Raw genomic sequence first — 18,920 nt, forward strand, 5'->3', positions numbered from 1 at the left:
GGTACTTGTAATGAGGTGGATGGAGTTAGAGTCTGTCATACAGAGTGAAGTAAGTCAGAAAGAGAAAAACAAATACAGTATGCTAACACATATATACGGAATCTAAGGAAAAAAAAAAAAAAAGCCATGAAGAACCTAGTGGCAAGACGGGAATAAAGACACAGACCTACTAGAGAATGGACTTGAGGATATGGGGAGGGGGTGGGGTGAGATGTGACAGGGTGAGAGAGTGTCATGGACATATATACACTACCAAATGTAAAATAGATAGCTAGTGGGAAGCAGCCACATAGCACAGGGAGATCAGCTCGGTGCTTTGTGACCACCTAGAGGGGTGGGATGGGGAGGGTGGGAGGGAGGGAGATGCAAGAGGGAAGAGATATGGGAACATATTGTATGTGTATAACTGATTCACTTTGTTATAAAGCAGAAGCTAACACACCATTGTAAGGCAATTATACTTCAATAAAGATGTTTAAAAAAAATAAAAAAATAAAAAATAAAAATAAAAATAAAAAGAATAAGGTGAGTCTAAAGTACTGAGTTGTAAAGCAATCTATGACACTTTGGTTTAAAAAATAGGCTCAGGCGGAGACACGGCGTGAGGAGCCCTCGGCGACTCCAGTCCAGTCTCGGCGCGGGGTACCCTGGAGGCGGGCCGAAGGCTGGCCGAGGACTCTGCCCATCGCTGGCGCGGGGAGGAGAGCGAGAACCGCCTGAGCCGGGTGTACCTTTCGCGCCCTGCGTTCCCAACCTGGCCCTCAGCCCTCGGCGCTGAAAGAGGGGCAGGGGATCAGAGGTGGCGGGGAGATCCAGGTGAAGTAGGTTTCTCTGCAGATCCAGCGCCGTTAAACCCTGCCAACGCACACTTTTTAAAACACGAAGAAATTAAGGCTTAAGGAACTAGAGAGTCACCTGCAACAAGTGGATGGATTCGAAAAGCCCAAGCTCCTTCTAGAACAGTATCCAACCAGGCCGCGCATTGCAGCATGTATGCTCTACACAATTCATAACACACATGATGACATTGAAAATAAAGTGGTTACAGATCTAGGATGTGGCTGTGGAGTGCTTAGCATCGGAACTGCAATGCTGGGAGCAGGGTTGTGTGTTGGATTTGACATAGATGAAGACGCACTGGAAATATTTAACAGGAAGGTAGAAGAGTCTGAGTTAACAAATGTTGACATGGTTCAGCGTGATGTGTGCTCATTATCGAACAGAATGTCCAAGTCATTTGACACAGTAATTATGAATCCTCCCTTTGGGACCAAAAATAATAAAGGGACAGATATGGCCTTTCTGAAGACTGCTTTGGAAATGGCAAGAACAGCAGTATATTCTTTACACAAATCCTCAAATAGAGAACATATTCAAAAGAAAGCTGCAGAACAGAAAATCAAGATAGATATTATTGCAGAGCTACGATATGACCTGCTGGCATCATACAAGTTTCATAAAATAAAATCAGTGGACATTGAAGTGAACCTAATTCGGTTTTCTTTTTAAAAGCCTCCAAAGACAAAAGCAGCTTAAAATCTAATTTAAATGAATAAAAAATGTTTACTAAAAAAAAAAAAAAAAAAAAAAAAAGGCTCAGAACAGTTTTTTCAACAAACGGTTCTAGGGCAACTGGATATCCACATGCAGAAGGATGAATCTGGACCTCTACTTCACAGCATACATAAAAATTAACTCAAAATGGATCAAAGACCTAAATATAAGAGCTACAACTTTGAAACCCTTAGAAGAAAACACAGGAGTAAATCTTTGTAGGCTTGGGCTAGGCACTGACTTCTTAGACAAAACACCAAAAGCAAAAGGAATAAAGAAAAAAATTAACTAATTGGACTACACGTACATCAAAATAAAAAATATTCTCATGTCAAATGACACTATCAGCAATTGAAAATACTATCTATAGATGAGATAATATTTGCAAAACGTTTATCTGATAGGCACTCGCATACAGAATATATATAGAACTCTTATAATTAAGTAATAAAAAGACAAATAACCCAATTAAAAATGGGCGAAGTAGGGCTTCCCTGGTGGCACAGTGGTTGAGAATCTGCCTGCTAATGCAGGGGACACGGGTTCGAGCCCTGGTCTGGGAAGATCCCACATGCCGCGGAGCAACTGGGCCCATGAGCCACAGCTACTGAGCCTGCGTGTTTGTGCTCCGCAACAAGAGAGGCCGCGACAGTGAGAGGCCCGCGCACCGCGATGAAGAGTGGCCCCCACTTGCCCCAACTAGAGAAAGCCCTCGCACAGAAACGAAGACCCAACACAGCCAAAAATAAATATAAAAATAAATAAATAAATGATTACTATTAATTAAAAAAAAAAATGGGCGAAGTAAATGAATAAACATTTCTCTAAAGATATAGGAGTGACCAATAAGCACATGAAAAAAATGCTTCATATTATTCATCGTTAGGGAAACAAATCAAAACCACAATGAGATGCTATTTCACATCCACTAGGACAACAATAATGAAAAAGACAGACAATAACAAGTATTGGTGAGGATGCAGAGAAACTAGAGTCCACATACACTGTTGGTGGTCCCATACACTGCCCCAGCCATTCTGGAAAGCAGTCTGATAGTTCCTCAAGCTGTAAAACAGTCACCACATGACCCAACAACCCTACTTGGATATATATGAACGAGAAGTGAGAATATATGTTCTCACGAAGACTTGGACACGAGTGGTCATATAGCAGTATTACTCGTTATAGCCAAAAAGTGGAAACAACTCAAACGCCCATCAATTACTGAATGGATAAACAAGACGTGGTGTAACCATACAAGAGAATATTATTCAGCAATAAAAAGGAATGAAGTACTGATATATGCAGCACATAATAACATGAATGAACCGCAGAAACATTTTGCTAAGTCACAGAATCCAGTCACAAAATACCACGTATCATACAATTCCACTTATATGAAATGTCCAGAATAGGCAAATCCGTAGAGGCAGAAAGTAGATTAGTGGCTGTCTTGGGCTAGGAGTAGGGGAGGGGGACAAGGGAGTGACTGTAAATGGGCAGGTTTCTTTGGTGGGGGTGTGTGTATGATGGGAATGTTCTAAGATTAGATTTTGGTAATAGTTGCAAAACTCTGCAAATACGCTAAGAACTACTGAATTGCATACTTAAAATGGGTGTATTTTTCAGTATGTAAATTATACCTCAATATAGCTATTAAAAATAAGGTACAGTGTATATACTGTATTTTCAGTATATAAAGATTATATTTTTCTAAGTGGGGAAAAAAAAAAGATGTGTGTGATGTCCACAGGCACAGAACTCCAGGATATACACAAACTGTTAACAAGTCGCCTCAAAGGTAGGGTATCAGAAAAACCTTCTTTTCCAAACCAGACATTTTTGAGAGTAAAAGAGTATGAGTAATTATACATTTATAATTATAAACGTAATTAGTAATTACAACAGCAGCTGTAAATCAGAGAGACAAGGGTAGTGAAACAGGAAAGCTTCCCATATCCCACGTTTTACTTTTGTGATTTCACAGAACCAGTCACCAATCATTACTTCCCTCCAACTTATGGACATATAAATAGCCTTTAAAGTCTAATTTTATATCTAATAATCTATTATTGGCACACGATGTTTATGTGGGTTTGTTCAGGCAATATTTCCATCAAAGTGCCTCTAACTGCCGAAGAGAGTTATTTCATGGGGACAGGAGGGGAAGTATAGCCCAAAGAAACCATCTACAATACTCTATCTTTAGAACCTCAAGTTTTACCCTGAAAATTAATTTAACTTTGCATTCTGCATTATATTATTACTGGCTCTATTTTAACAAAAACCCCACTTCTTTCTTATAATAATATTCATAATATGAATAAATATGACCTTCCAGGAAGAAACATCCTTATCTTGTGACTCAGCACAGGGGTCTGCAAACTACAGCCTCTGGGCCAAATTCGGCCCACTGTTTATTTCCGTATTGCCCTAAGCTAAGAATGGTTTTTTCATTTTTAAAAGGTTAAAATCAGAATAATAATATTTTATGACATGCACAAGTTATATCAAATTCGATTTTACTGTCTGTAGCTAAAGCCTTACTGAAACAGCCACGCTCTTTCATTTACTGCACATTCCTTTATGTATTCCCTCCGGCTGCTTTTACCCTAGAACAGCAAAGCTGAGTAGCTGGGACAGAGACCGTATGGCCCACGAAGTACAAAATATTTAGCATTTGGTTCCTTACAGGATAGGTTTGCTGACCCCTGGCGCAGACCAAACGAAAGGGTCAAATTCCCCATTTAGGGAAGCACGGGTCTGTGGGTAGAGTGGTTTCTAACACAACTTAACCTCATCTACAAAATGAGGATAATTGAGCACTAAATCAGAAAGTTACTGTAAAGATTAAATGAGATTTAGCCCATATAAGCACTCAATAAATGCAACGACTGCTATCATATAAGATTTTTGCTCTACAATTTTTTTTTTTTTTAGCCACACTGCATGGCATGCAGGATCTTAGTTCCCTGACCAGGGATCGAACCAGTGTCCCCTGCTGTGAAAGCGCAGAGTCTTAACCACTGCACCGCCGGGGAAGTCCCTACATTACAACTTTTTTAAGCCTACAAACAAATGTATTACCTTAATCCTGTCTTCACTGACAGGACTTTAATAATTTCACCATGATATTACCACCTTTTTAAAACTTCTTCATAGCCTTTCTAATGCTGGAAACCTAAACATTTCTAGATTTCTCCTTGTATTAAATAAATCTTCAAAAATTTGAATTTTTATTGATATTGAAACATTAATACGTTGTCACATTGCCAGGTGCAGTACAGTTCCATTTAGTAAATATCTACTGCATGCCACAAACTACATTAAATACTCTACATACCATCTCATCTAATTCTCACAATAAACCTACAATCCCATTTCACAGAGGTATCAAACTCAGAGAGGAAGCTATCTGCTCAAGGTCAGACAGCAGATGAGTGAAAGAGCTAGAATTCAACCACAAGTCCCAGTGCCACCTGCCTCAGCCTGCAGACCTGCACCTCTGGACCACAAATATTCAAGTGGTCAGCAGAGAGTCCGGGATTTCATTATTATGGTATTTCAGTAAGTCTCCCAAGAATCTTTTCAGTCAAAATGCCAGGTCACTGGTATTTTTAGGCAGCAGAATTTCGAAGCTAGTGAATGGATTTTGAAGAAGCCCTTGGGAGCAGTTGATTACAGTATAAATACTATTGGAAAAGAGTCATCAGATTTCATTGTGTCCGAACTGATTACAGTGTCAGGTAGTTGGGTCAATACCTAATAATAAAGTAATTTTCTCTAAGTCAACTGACAAATAGATTCACCTTGTCCAAATCCCAAATGTCAATACAGAAGGCCATATTTTCACATGCACTGAGACCTAAGAGCACATCTAGCTGGAACAAAACATTGCTTCTGGGAAAAGGCACATAAAGATCAATTAGAACTGCCAGAAAGACTCCTTAGAAATCTAACCTCCCTCATCAGAAGAGAACTGTTAATATTCTAGGCTCAGCTGTCTTCTACTTGAATGACTGCCACAATCTGGAAGTAACTAAATTGAAGCTAGAGAATGAAGATCCATTGCCGAAGAGGCCCATTTAGTACAGACCATCAGAGAGAAGGGGGAATTGCTGGTGGAGAGAGAGGCAGTGAGAAGGGAAACTTGGCAACCGATCAGATGATTCATTTGGCCCCAGAGAATGCAGCAAGGAAAACTGCTTTACATGAAGCCCTCTCCATTTTGCATGTCCCACAGAGCAAAAGTAAAAAGCATTCTTTTAAGCGAGCCAAACAGAAAGGTTATTTAAAATGAATGACTTGATCCAGAAGTTCAAGAACCCATTTATTCTTTTTCTTTTTTTTCTTTTTGGCTGTGTTGGGTCTTCATTGCTGCGCGTGGGCTTTCTCTAGTTGCGGCGAGTGAGGGCTACTCTTCGTTGCAGTGCGCAGGCTTCTCGTTGCGGTGGCTTCTCATGTTGCGGGCTCTAGGCGCGTGGGCTCAGTAGTTGTGGCGCATGGGCTCAGTAGTTGTGGCGCGTGGGCTCAGTAGTTGTGGCACACGGGCTTAGTTGCTCCGCGGCATGTGGGATCTTCCCGGACCAGGGCTCAAACCTGTGTCCCCTGCATTAGCAGGCGGATTTTTAACCACTGAACCACCAGGGAAGTCCCCACATTTATTCTTTAAAGATTTAAAAAAGGACATTACTCAGAATCACAGCACACTCCACCTTTTGCTGGATTCTCCTTTCCTCAGGGGTTATAGTTTCTCTGCAGTAATGTTACTTATTTCCCTTCTCTCTTGTGTAAAGATGAAAGTACATTTTTTTGCCTAACAACGCCAAATAAATATTTCCACTCCCATTCCATTGGATGAAATTAATACTCATTTGTACTTTGCTAAAATGTCCAATTTCTTCAACTGTTTGCCCTAAAAATAATTACTAGGATGTAATCAGTATCAGTTGTTATCATTTATGTGCACAAATGGCATCCAGAAATTATCTGGAACACATATTTTGATAATAACTGAGAAAAAGAAGAGAGGAGACTAGAAGTCAAAAAGCCCAGTTTTACTTCTAGATTTTAGTTTTGATGACATCATTTACTTGTCCTGTAACTTCGCTATATCACACCCTTTCCGAGCCTTAATTTCCCTATCTATAAAACAAAGATAACGACAGTGGCCGTGCTGTCTTCAGAGTTGTGAAGCTCAAAAGAGATCATGTACGTGAAAGCTCTATGAACACTGCAAAGGATACACAAATGTAAGCCATCATTATTGATCGTTTTATCTTGACAGAGCTTCCCTTTTTAAAAGCACAGCTTGCCAACTTTACTCAGTCAAAACATCTCCTTCTACTTTGCCCCGGGCTTATATGACATAAATTGCCGTAACAAAATTACTCTGAATTTCAATAGGAAAACAAGTCAACCCTCTATAAACTTGCTTCATTCTAAAACCTAAAATCAAAGGCAAACTATGTATTTATTGACATTTCTTCCAGCAAATCTAAGAAGCAATGATTTATTTTTCAGGAAACTTGTCTGAAAAATAATTCTTGTTTTCTTCCTACAAGCCTTATTTTCTATACATTAATTATCACAGAAAAAAAAAACCTGAAGGAACTATAGTTTATAGTCTAAAAATATATCTTGCCCATGACGAATGCAGATATCAGAGTTCAGATTATCGTATTCTACCCTAAAACTCAAAATCATCACGTTTTTAGAACAGGAAAGGAAAATGAAGAGATTACTTAATATACAGAATACCTTTGGAAGATCCCCCTAGGCAACCTGCCAATGAATGAACTAAGTGACACAAAGACAATGAGAAAAGAAGACATACTTTTCACTGAATATCATTTTGTACCTTTTGAAATCTGAGCTATGTGCAGTTAAAAATTGTATGTTATTTTATTAATTCAGTATAAATCATGGAGGGAATCCGAAGAAGCCCTATTATTCCAGAGGAGAAAACTGGAGCCAAAGAAGTAGATGAGTGCTTCAACATCGCACTGCTGGACAGTGGAAAAGCTGGGACGAGAGCTCAGGAACCCAGTGGCAGCCTCCAGCGCTTCCCCATCGCCACAACGCCTTGTGGTAAAACAGCAAGGGCCACCTGATAAACAACTAAAGTACTAATGCAGTCCCTTTCAGAACTGTGGCCTTCCAGGGGTCCTCGTGACTTCTATGATACAACGACAATCATTAATGTTGTCACAGAAGTTCTAAAGCAAAGGGTCAGAGATGACAAGCCTCATTATCAAGACTCGTAACAAGTACCAAGAGTTAATAAAGACAACACAGCCATCGGAATGTGGACAGTGTGTCTCTCCTCTCAGGCATCAGCAGATTCAAGCTCTAACCAGGACAGGAAAATGGTGCAGCCTTTACTCACAGTAAGAAAGTCTGATGAGGCAGCACAGATTTAGTACAAAGAGCTTCTTCCCAGTGAACTGACTCAGAGGAAGTAAAAGCAGACCACAGGAAATTTTAGTTTGAAAGAAGCCTTAACAATTCCACTGAGAACTACTCTTGACTAGAACTAAGGATTATCAAGGCCCCTTCTAGTCCTAAAATCCTCAAACATGGAAAAGCAAGGCAGCTTCAGCTCCTCTTCTGAGTAACTCAAGCATACTTTTCCTCTTGGTAAGAAGAAATGTTAACTTTTTCTTTCAGTGGGCACAAAGGCAGGGAAAACAGCAGCATTTCCATAGGAAAGAATAAGAGAAGCCAGAAATGAAAACTATTCCAAAGAACGCCTGAGTCTGTCTGCTTGGAAAGGAAATTTATTACAGGGATTCTTCTTTCCTTCCTAAGTCTCTATGTAGCCTTCGTATTTGAAGAAATGCATGCATGTTAGACATTATTAGGCTTTTACTGTAGTTTTTGATATCTGCCAAACATACTGTAGTCACGTATTAGTTAATCTAAGTACTTTTAAGCACTGGGTAAGTCTGTTTGCCAACAATTAGTTCATCTGATGAAGCCTTTGAAAAAGAGAGAACTTGAGAGAGGATAACAAGCCTGGCCAAGACATAACCTCCAGCCATCACTGCTGTTTGTATTTCTGAAGAAAAATCATAGCATACGGACAAACCATACACTAGGACTTTCGCAGTGAACTCTGGGTCACAAGGTCACATCACGTGGAGAAGTCTCTCTCATCACATCTTCAATCCTGTATCAGGAACAAAAGGCCAGAGAGGCTCAAGTTCCAGCACTAGCCGATCACTGTCATCTCCAGGGGAATCTACAATACAAACACCTAACCTCAGCCAAGGATCTGAGAGTGCTGTTTCAAATTCCATCTCCAATTTCCACTAAATATTTCAGATACAGGAAGGATGTCTGAAGTAGTGTTTGTTCATAATTTTTCTACTTTGTTGAAAATAACTCTGCCTCATGGGAAAGCAGTCTCATCATTCAAGGAAGAAAAAAAAAAGTCACAGGAAACCTGAAAGTCAGATGTTATCCTTCACACTGAAAGGTACTAATGCCAAAAACTCTATCCATGTATTTCATCAAATACATCCTAAACACACAACCTGAAGCCAAGAAAGTCAGAGACATTAATTCCACTCCCTCTTAGCAACAAGTCAGTTAACCAGTGACAGAACCTACAGCAGAAGAAACACTTGGTGACTCACACATTCCCCTTTGAGGTCCATTTTAAAATTAAAGAGCTGGTTTCTTTGCGAAGAAAAAGAGGGACAAACTTTAAAATTATCCATTGAAACTTCAGGTTCAAAAACTTAAAAACCTCTTTGCCTCCTGGTCTCAATATCAAAGTCAATTCCACTTTTCTTTCCAAAAATCATGAGTCACACCATACATCTGGCAGCCGGGAAATTTACTGCCTTAAATTCATTCACTTAAGATTGACCGAATGCCCACAAGTGAGCGAGCACCATCCGAATTCAACGAGGATGCTGAATTTTAATGGGATCTCCTCCTGGCGCTTCCATATTTATAACTGGAAACGCAGATTCTTCTTCTGTTGACTTCAGGGGAAAAAAACCAAACCAAAACAAAAAGCAGTAAACCAACTTCACAGAGCGCTGCTCTCACGTAAATAAAACCCGATGAAAGAGAAAAACGGGTCTTGTCCACGGCAAGGCCACCTGGGCGACAAGCTTTTGAGTGGTTTTCAGCTGCTGACCCGCGACCAGGCGGTACCGGGCAGCAGGCGGGCGTGGGCGGCGTGTGCGGGCTCGGGTCCAGGCGAAGCCGTGATTCCACCCCGCCCGCCCGCATCCACGCTTCGGGATCCCGGCCGAACCTACCGGCCCGGCCCGGCCCGGCCCGGCCCGCGCTGACCCCTCCGGAGCACCGGCCCTGGGGCGGGATGCCGCCGCCACCACGGCCGCTCCGCTGGCCCCCGGAACCACCCCGCACCCCCGGCCCAGGCGGAGCAGCCCCTGACGGACGCGTTCCATCCCGCACTCCGCCCCCACTCGTCTCCCGCCGCCCAGCCTCCCGCACTCCCCACGGCTCCCAGCCCGGACCGCCACGGCCCCCTTCAGACTCCGCTCCTGACCTGTCCCCGCGGGGCCCCGGGCGGCAGCGCGACGCCTCCATCCCGCCGCCACGAGAGCAGCAACCTCGTCCACACCCGCACCGCGGGCGCCGGGGGCCTGCCTGGCGCAGCGGCCCAGCCCCGCAACCGCACCTCGCACTATTGCCGCCGCCCATTGGCCGCCGCGCTTCCGCCGCTCCGCACCCATTGGTCCGCGCGCCCGCTGCTCCCCACCGCCCCCGCGGGTGGGTTGCTAGGGGCGGTGGCGGCGCCGCGGGAGGGTTGCTACGGACGGGTTGCTGCGCGCTGGTTGCTACGCGCAGCTGGGTTGGAGGAGCCGCCCAGCCCCCGGTAACCGCCGCGCGCCCAGGCAGCCCTCACCCAGCGGTCCATACCCGGAGGCCCCCCCAGGGCGCTTCCTGGGGGCCGCCCCCTCCCGACCCCGAGGCCTTCCCGGAACCACACTTGCTCGCCCCGGCAGTCCTTCCCAACCAAGTGCGTCTGCGCCCCCTCCCCTAGTCCAGCCCAAACTTTTAGGGCGTCCCCGGACCTGTTCTGCACACCCGCCTGACGACCTTTTCCGTCTACCGCCCTCAGAAGCCTACCGGCCGTCTTCGAGCATCAGTATCCCATAAAGAGATCCGCTATCGGACCCAGTAAGTCTTGTTCCCAACTTATAAGCAGCATTACAGTCCCTACAGAACATCCCGTCAAAACTCATTGCGTGTTGACTTTGCGGCGTTCCATTCCGAGGCCAAAGTTGTCCCCACACTGGTTTTGAGCCTCTAAAAGGCAGAAAATTTGGCACAAGCTAGGAGAGCCGAGCACTGCTTTCTCTGGTCAGCCTCCACTCACTGTGTGACCCCGAACACGGTTATCTGTGCCTCAAATCCCCATCTTTAAAATAAATAATCCCTGCTTGTCTAGCTCGGGCTGGACCTGACACAGACTAGGCTCTGAAGGCTGACGGAATGGAGTTGAATGAGCTGCTACTTGCATGGGTGGAAGGAAAATTGAGACATTCTGTTGACCAGGCAGTCCTTCTGCATGAATTCCAATAAAAAGTAGTATTTGGAAAGATTATATATTTATTTACATACATTTTAAACAGTTACAAGAAATCATTTTCCCACCCTATTTAATATTTATAGATTACTACAGTTGGAAACAAAAAATGAAAACATAGTAACCCTAAGTAACTTAACTATGTCCCCTTTATCTCCCCTGGTACCACTGACTCATTAAAACAAGCTTGCTGCCCTTTCTTCATCCAGCCATCTCAGCAGATGAGCCAAGATTGCAGAGACAGCAGCTCAACTATTAAAAGTCACAGTTTGCTTCGAGTTTTTCCATGCATCTGGTCACAGAGGAAGCGGTCACTGAGTCGGTACTCAGACATGTGGAATGAATTAGTTGGAATGAGGCGTTTAAAAGGATGAATAAGTAGTGGTTAAAGGGAACAATTAAGAAAGACCATTTGTAGAGGGGGCAGTACTGCTGCATTAGTGACAGAAGCAGGGTTCTCTAAAAACTTTCTGCAGCCATTTATTTATTTACAGACTTTTTAAACAGTTATAAGATATTTAAAAATTTTAAACAGCTAATACAAGGAAAATACGAAGTGAACTGTTGATGACACTAAAAACTGTTTATGACACAAGATATTTTAAAAAGCAAATCTGGGAATTCAGTTCCCTTTTGACTCCAGCAATCGATTTCTTGAGACCACGGATGTCCGAGAAACCCAGTCAGTTTTTCACAAGGAACTGGCTTCTACTCAGCTTCCCCCTCTCCCTGAGGTAAGTGAACAGGTGTCGTCGCCTCCTCCACGTGACCTTTATCCCGTACTTGTCCTCAGGAGTGTCTTTAACCAGAACAGGCCCGGGCTCTGGGCTCTTGGGCGTGCTCGTGTGAAGGGAGCAGCTGGGAAGGCTGTTTTCCCTCTGCTCCGAGGGAATGGGCCCTCCCTGCCCTGAGGACTCTGGGCTCTGGATATCCGGTGGAATGAACACATAAGGGAAGTTCTGAAGTGCATGTGCTGACAGCTCCCCGCAGCTTTGGGGGCTGAGCATGGGAACCAAGGGCCTTCCAGAAATGTCCTTTTCTGGTTGACTGGGGCAGTCCCTGATTAGGGGGATCCCAGGTCTGGCTGAGCTGGCAGAAGACTGTGGACTCTCAAATGTCAGGTGTGGAAACTTGGAGCTGGTAGATTTTCGACTTGAACGCCTTGCCTGGTCTCGGTGATGATGTTTCCGGTTGACTGGGAACCAGCTTTCTGCTGTTGTATCAAACTGAGGTGATACCTAAGGATTCCAAAAGAAAAAAAAAAAAAAAAAAAGAAGTGAAGAGAGCCAACTACCAAATACAAACCTAAGGAAACTGCATCCCATGACCAGAATCCTAAATGGGGGCCCATAACAGCAATGGACCTAAAACAAAAGCAGCTGTCTATTTGGGTAACAGTATCCAAGGGATACGGGCTTTGGGCAAGTTACTCGATCTCCCTGGCTTTCAGTTCCCTCCTGCGCAAGAGAGGGGACGATGCCTCTTTCGCTTCATCACACCATACGGCTGCAACACGCTTAACTGTCTATCTTTCAACTCTGAGGGCGGGCCCAGCAGTCTTATTCGCCATTGATCCCCAGCCCTAGCAGAGCACCTGGCACCAAGAAGGCCCCGTGAAGGACGAAGGGCTGAAGGAAAGAACCGGGAGTGAGATCAGGCACGGAAAGCAACTAGCAGGGGGCCTGGCACATAGTGAGGACTCGATACATGTTCACATGTTCATTCCTCATCAACAGGATTCTAACATTTATGTTTCTTCCCCAGTCCTGAAGCCAGGGCTCTGGTTCTCCCCAGCAATCGTGGGCAAAGCACATTTATTAAGCACTCTTAGGCTTTTGTCTGGCTCTTTTGCGACACGACTTCCCTGACATGCCGTAGCTATGTTCTCTTCCCAGGGCTTTTAATCTGTCAAAATAGAACATATGCCATTTCTAGGATTTTTCTTCAACGTTTGGTCGTTTAAACAGTAAATAGAGTACTTAGCTAAAAACTCCACCTCTCTCCCATGAAGCTCAGGGAACAATCTCATTTTTTACTCGTTCTGACATTTCTCTGGCTTTCTCACCCAGCTACTGGATAGTGAAACTTTTATACTGAATTCTTACAGAGGAATGTGGAGCGGGGGAAAGACTCCAATTCCAATCAACCCACGCCTCAGTCTGAACTCAGGAAGAAAGATAAGCCAGAGAACATGGCTGAGGACAGACAGAAGGAGTACACCACCTCTTTGTCCCTGCGCCCACGAGTCTCCACATGGCAGTGTGAGAAGCCTGGCAGAGGAAAAGTCAAGGCAAGAATCCCATGGCCTACCCAGGAAGTGATGGTGCTGTGGTCAACGGGCTTGCTGGGCACCTGTCTAGTGTGGGTGATAGGAAGCTGGGGAGACTCATAGCAGTGTTTGGGGCCCTCCAGTGGTTGTTGGTAGAATAGCAGCTGGGGTTTCTGGGAAATTTGGCAGCGTTTTTTCCTGGGAGGCATCAATAGGTGAGGGAAGAGCAGTTAGTAACTGCATGATGCTGGTTGTCGTCAGGTCCAGGGAGAGACTCCACTTCCAACCCATGCCTGCGGAGAAGAAACAAAAGCTGGGAGAAAATCTGCTGATTCCCCAGCTCTTCCTCACACTCTGCCAGCCGACTCTGCTAGCAGCCAGCAGCCCTACCCCAAGATTGTGGGGTGGTACACCTACACCAGCTTCCTACACCTACACCACCAAGGCGATACACAGTAGTTTCACACTCAACAACATTCATTCAATGAACACTTATCAAGCACGTGTTAAGCACCATGCTGGGTGTTGGGAGTTTAAAGATGAATAACCAACCACTTATCCCGTGATCATTTACTGGGTGCCAAGCACTTGTAGAGACACAGACTGCCCCTGTCTTCAAAGAGCTGAGAGCCTAACAGAGAGAGACAGACAATTACAATAATGAGAGCAGTGCTCCCTTGCACTCCCCCAGGGGAGCCCTTCCGGAGAGGGTGATACCTGATCTAGGTATAGAAGGGCTAGGAAAAGCCAAAGAACAGCGGGGGCACTCCAGGCTGAGCAGCAGCGCACACAAAGGCAGAGACATGAAGGAGCACTGCGAATGCAGGGACTCAGACAGACTCCACGGAGCTGGACACAAGGCATGAAAAGACAAAAGGCAAGAACTGAGGCGGGACGTGGTGTCAGGGTCAGGGCAGAAAACCAGGTGGACCATCTGAGTTTGGACTGTGGTCTAAGTAGTCATTGAAGATTTTCGAGTGGACGGATATGATCACACTTGGTTTTTTTTTTTTTAACTTTTACCCCAGATAATTTCAAACATACAAAAAAATAGTTAACAATATAATGAGCTCCCATGTGCCCATCGCCCGGCTACAACCATCAACCCACGACCAATCACACCCCATCCACACCCCATCCGCTTCCCCTACCCCTTTATTATTTTGAAAATACTATATTCCCAGTCATGATATCATTCCTAGTAACACAACTAACACATATAAATATACATATTTATATACTATATTTATATAATATACATTAATATATATTTATATGTGTAAATTCCTTAAATAGTAAATATCAAATATTCAGTGTTCAAGTTTTCAGTTGTCTCCTACGTGCCATACTTGGTTTTTGTTTGCTTTTGTCTTTTAGACAGATCATCCAGGCAACAGTGTGAAAGGCGAGATCAAGTTCCCCGGAAGCAGGGGGACCAGTTAGAAGGTTACTGTGTTGCCTGAGAACCGATGAAGCTGGAACCTGGGTGGTGTCAGCAGAGGTGGGAGGCAGGAGGCAGAGGCAGGGCCAACAGGACCCACAAAGGAATAACAAGTCTGAGAACGCGTCCAGTGGATCTAGCCCCCAGATCAGTTTTAATAAGAGTTCTGTCAGTGGGTTGGTGGGACAGAAGTTTGAGTCGAGAGGTGAATGGGTGGTGCCACCGGCCATCCTGGAGGGAGAGGCACACAGCAGGGCAGACTGGTTCCATTATACAGCATGATCCCTTCATTCAGTCAACAACAGCAAAGCAACATACTCTGATTTATGTCACTGGGCAGTGGAGATACATGTAAAGAGAAATCAAGACAAAGCCTCTACCCTCAAGGAACAAACATTTTAGGGCGAACACAGGTAATAAATACATCCATTTGTTCATTCATTCATTCAGCAAATATTTACTGAGTGCCCACTGTGTTTTGGGCACTGTTACGGGTGCTAGAAATATATAGCAGGTTACAAAATTAAATCCCTGACCTCATGGCGCTTACATCTAGTGGGGAAGTGATTAGAGGTACAGAGAAAAGTGAAACAGTGTAAGGGGTTGAGCTGACCCAGTGCTACTTTAGACAGGGTCGTTGGGGAAGGCCTATCTGAAAAATGATATTTCAGCAAAGACCTGAATGAAGAAAGGAGAACAAGCAGACAAGAGAAAGATGTGAGAAAGAATATCCCAGACTGAGAGAACAGTTAAGTGCAAAGAGCACAAGATGGGAATGTGTCTGACTTGTTCAAGAAGCAGTAGGGTCAGCATGGCTGAACTGGAGAGTGGTAGGAGGTGAAGCCAGTTCACGAGACACAGGGTTAAGGCAAGGGTAAGGACTGAGTTATTCTTAGTGCAAGAGGAAGTCACCGCAGGGCTCTGGACAGGGAAGTAACACAGTCCGATTTATACTTTTCAAAGATAGCTCTAGGTGCTTTGTAGGAAAGGTGGGTTGGGAAGAGGGGGGACGGAGAAAGGAGGCAGAGGAGCGAGGGGGAAGGCTCTTGCAGGAGCCCAGCGGGGAGATGACAGTGGTAACCGCTCCAGGGAGAAGTGCTGAAGTTCACGCCTTGCTCAAAGTCCCCAGCCTCCTGGGGACGCCACATTGTTCAGCAGTCCTACTGTGTCCTTGATCAACTCATTTTCCACAAAGGTTATCTTAAAACTTTCCCACTGTCTTAAAACTTCAGAACTCTTCTTCTCTCCAAACCAACCGTCTTACTTCCTACTTCACAAAGAACACAGGAGACATCAAAGGAAATACTCTCATCTTCCAGAAGGCAAACACACAAACCTCAGTATACCTGCATCCATCCTCTTTCTTTCTGCTGTAACTAGAGGTCAGCCCCTTTTGCTACCGTGGCCTCTCCCTCTGGCTGGGCTTTGGAGCCTTCCTCACTCTATACGCCTTTCCCAGGCAATCGTCTGCTGACATGTCAATAAACACCTGGAAGTACACAAGTCAAGCATTTCTACATTTGCCTTAGAATTCTCCACACTCAGGACCCAAATATTCCACTGCCTACGCGATAGCAACTAGATGTCTCAAATGCACCTCAAACTCAAAGCATTTACAACTGAATTCATGCTCGTTTCCCCTGCACCCCCCTCCGTAAAAGTGATCATCTTCCAGGGCCCTTGCTCAGGGAATGGTATCATCATTCATCCAGCTATGCCACCAGAAACCTTGACATTTACCTTTTCCCTCTACCATCCAACCCAACATCAAGCCCTGTCAATCTTACCACTTAAACATGTCTTCAAAAATACCCCTCTCTCGGGGAGGGCAGTTGGGGGGAGGGCGCAAAATGGATGAAGGGAGTCAAGAGGTACAAACTTCCAGTTATGAAATAAATACATCATGGGATGTAATGTACAGTGTGGTCACTATAGTCAATATTGTATTTCAAATTTGAAAGTTGCCAAGGGAAACTTAAAAGTTCTCATCACAAGAAAAAAAGGTTTTTGTCACTCTGTATGGTGACAGATGGTAACTAGACTTATTGTGATCATTTTGAGGTGTAAATAGGTAATCATTATGTTGTACATCTGATACTAACATAATGTGTTACATCAATTATACTTTGGGGAAAAAAACAGATTTGTGGGTTTTAGTGACACTTCAGTATTAAATGTGGGATCAGAATCAATGGCAATCTATTTTTTGAGACTTATTCAACTCAAAATTTGATAAAAGCATTCCTCCTTTGTGAAAAATAATCTTACCCGACCCCTCTTTCCCTCTCTCTCCACCACCCTTCAAGTCCCAACAGTTCTGACCCGGGGTGGGGGGTGGGGCGGGGAAATGCAATAGCCTAACTGGTCTACCCTAACCTCTGGCACCCCCTGCAGGGGGACCTTTTTAAATTGCAAATCTGATCTTGCCTCACACTCCTGCTTAAAATTTTTGAGTTTTGGGTAAGGACCAAACTCCTAGTGGTGGCTGAGGTCCTGTGGCTCTGGTTCCAGCTTCATCTCACACACACTCCAGTGCAGGTCTCTTAGCTCACACCCCTCAGATACTCTTCAGCCTTTGTGCCGCCCACGCTTCCTCCTACGGCGTGGCCCTGCACACCTCATTCCCTTGGCTTGGAGGGTCTCCCTCCCGTGTTTGCATAAAGGCTTCAGATCGCAGACGAAGCTTTAGTTCATCAGAAATGCCTTTCTCTTGGGACTTCCCTGGTGATGCAGTGGTTAAGAATCCGTCTGCCAATGCAGGGGACACGGGTTCGAGCCCTGGTCCTGAAAGATCCCACATACCGCGGAGCAACTAAGCCCGTGCGCCACGACTACTGAGTCTGCGGTCTAGAGCCCACACTCCGCAAAAAGAGAAACCACGGCAATGAGAATCTCGCGCACCGAACCGGAGAGTAGCCCCTGCTCGCCCCAGCTAGAGAAAATGCCCCCGCGCAGCAACCAAGACCCAACGCAGCCAAAAATTAATTTATTTATTTAAGAAAAAATGCCTTTCTCACCTACCATAAGGCAAGATCCCCTTATTTACATAAAGTTATCCCTGAGCTCTAAGTTATCACTTCGCAGTTGTAATTCTCCATTTGCTTAAATAAGCAATTCGCTGCGAATCTGTCTGAGCTCCTCTCTGCTCCCATCAGACCGTAAGCGCAGGAGAAAGACCCCGTCTTCCACTGCATGCATCCTAGCGCGGCCTGGCACATGGTAGGGGCTCAACTAAACGTGTTGACTAAGTTAGTAGATAAAGTCCTTTACTACAAAGAAAAGACTGCGGGGGGCGGGGCGGGAGGAGATCAAAACTCGAAGATTCAGGGTGGAGGCGGGGTTCACCGTGTGCGAATAATTTTTCAGGAGGGAACCTGAACGAGGTCGTAACTGCGCTCCAGGAGCCCTCAGGCCGCTCGGGGGCCCGCGACGGTCGCTGGTCGGAGGTCAACGGAGGACAGTCCCCCCCGAGAGGAACCAGCGAGGTGGGAAGAGCCGGGGGCGGCGGGCGCAGCGCAGCCGGCCGGGGCGGCCCGGGGTCCCCACTGTCCCCGGGGTCCCCCGCGCCCCGCCGCCGCGGAGCCCTCCTGCGCTCTCCCCACGAGCCGCCCGCCTCGTCCGCCTCACCCGCCGCCGATCCGCCCGCCCGCCCGCCCGCCAGGCCCGCACGCCGCTCAGTCGGCCTCACCCGCCGCCGATCCGCCCGCCCGCCAGGCCCGCACGCCGCTCAGTCGGCCTCACCCGCCGCCGCCGACCAGCCCGCCCAGCTCGCACCCTGCTCCGTCCGCCTCACCCGCCCGACGAGGCCGCCGTTCCGCCCGCCTCACCCGCCCGGCTGGGCTGCCTCGCCAGCCGCTCCGTCCGCCTCAACCGCCCGATAGGGCTGCCTCACCTGCCCTTCCCGCCGCCGCCCAGCCCTCCTCAACAGCCAGGCCGTGCCCGCCAGCCCCTCCCGCCGCCGGCGTCCCGGCCGAACGCGGAGACAGGGCCGGCGCTGATTGGCTACGCCCGTCACGTGACCGCAACGCTCCGCCGGCGCCAATTTCAAACAGCGGAACAAACTGAAAGCCTCAGAGCGGGAC

General features: G+C 45.9%; 2 protein-coding genes and 1 pseudogene across 7 annotated transcripts in view; 1 reads left to right on the top strand and 2 right to left on the bottom strand.

Annotated features, from left to right (window-relative positions):
* TULP3 (TUB like protein 3) overlaps positions 1–10,225 on the bottom strand; it is a 45,775-nt gene extending 35,550 nt beyond the window's left edge. For both annotated transcript variants that reach the window (XM_082421113.1, XM_082421116.1), the window contains exon 1: positions 10,085–10,225. In XM_082421113.1, coding sequence (XP_082277239.1) covers positions 10,085–10,125 — 41 coding nt within the window. In that variant the 5' untranslated portion in view covers positions 10,126–10,225. The remainder of the gene's footprint in view (positions 1–10,084) is intronic.
* LOC309641264 (rRNA N(6)-adenosine-methyltransferase METTL5 pseudogene) lies at positions 519–2,162 on the top strand (annotated as a pseudogene). The gene has a single exon. The product of its transcript is annotated as an rRNA N(6)-adenosine-methyltransferase METTL5 pseudogene (transcript).
* Positions 10,226–11,131: 906 nt separating the features above from the next.
* On the bottom strand, positions 11,132–18,812 carry RHNO1 (RAD9-HUS1-RAD1 interacting nuclear orphan 1). Of its 4 annotated transcripts, none has more exons than XM_082422170.1 (3): positions 18,731–18,812; positions 13,439–13,690; positions 11,132–12,366 (listed from the first exon to the last, which is right to left on the bottom strand). In XM_082422170.1, exons 2-3 carry the CDS (start codon positions 13,604–13,606, stop codon positions 11,812–11,814), a joined length of 723 nt encoding a protein of 240 aa, XP_082278296.1. In that variant the 5' UTR covers positions 13,607–13,690; positions 18,731–18,812; the 3' UTR covers positions 11,132–11,811. The 4 variants fall into 4 exon arrangements, with proteins under 4 accessions (XP_082278296.1, XP_082278297.1, XP_082278298.1 ...); XM_082422171.1 differs by having other exon boundaries at positions 18,632–18,755; XM_082422172.1 differs by having other exon boundaries at positions 18,666–18,753.
* Between the last annotated feature and the right edge of the window lie 108 nt (positions 18,813–18,920).

The sequence above is a fragment of the Balaenoptera physalus genome (genome assembly GCF_965194825.1).
Source record: "Balaenoptera physalus genome assembly, chromosome: 13".
Taxonomy (NCBI): Eukaryota; Metazoa; Chordata; class Mammalia; order Artiodactyla; family Balaenopteridae; genus Balaenoptera; species Balaenoptera physalus.

What these genes read in the sequence shown, in the direction of transcription:
- RHNO1 (XM_082422170.1), bottom strand. Translation starts at nt 13,606, where the DNA reads ATGCCTCCCAGGAAAAAACGCTGCCAAATTTCCCAGAAACCCCAGCTG. An exon ending in ACAGCACCATCACTTCCTGG is followed by an intron (nt 12,367 to 13,438) that starts GTAGGCCATGGG and finishes TGGAATCCTTAG; the next exon opens with GTATCACCTCAGTTTGATAC.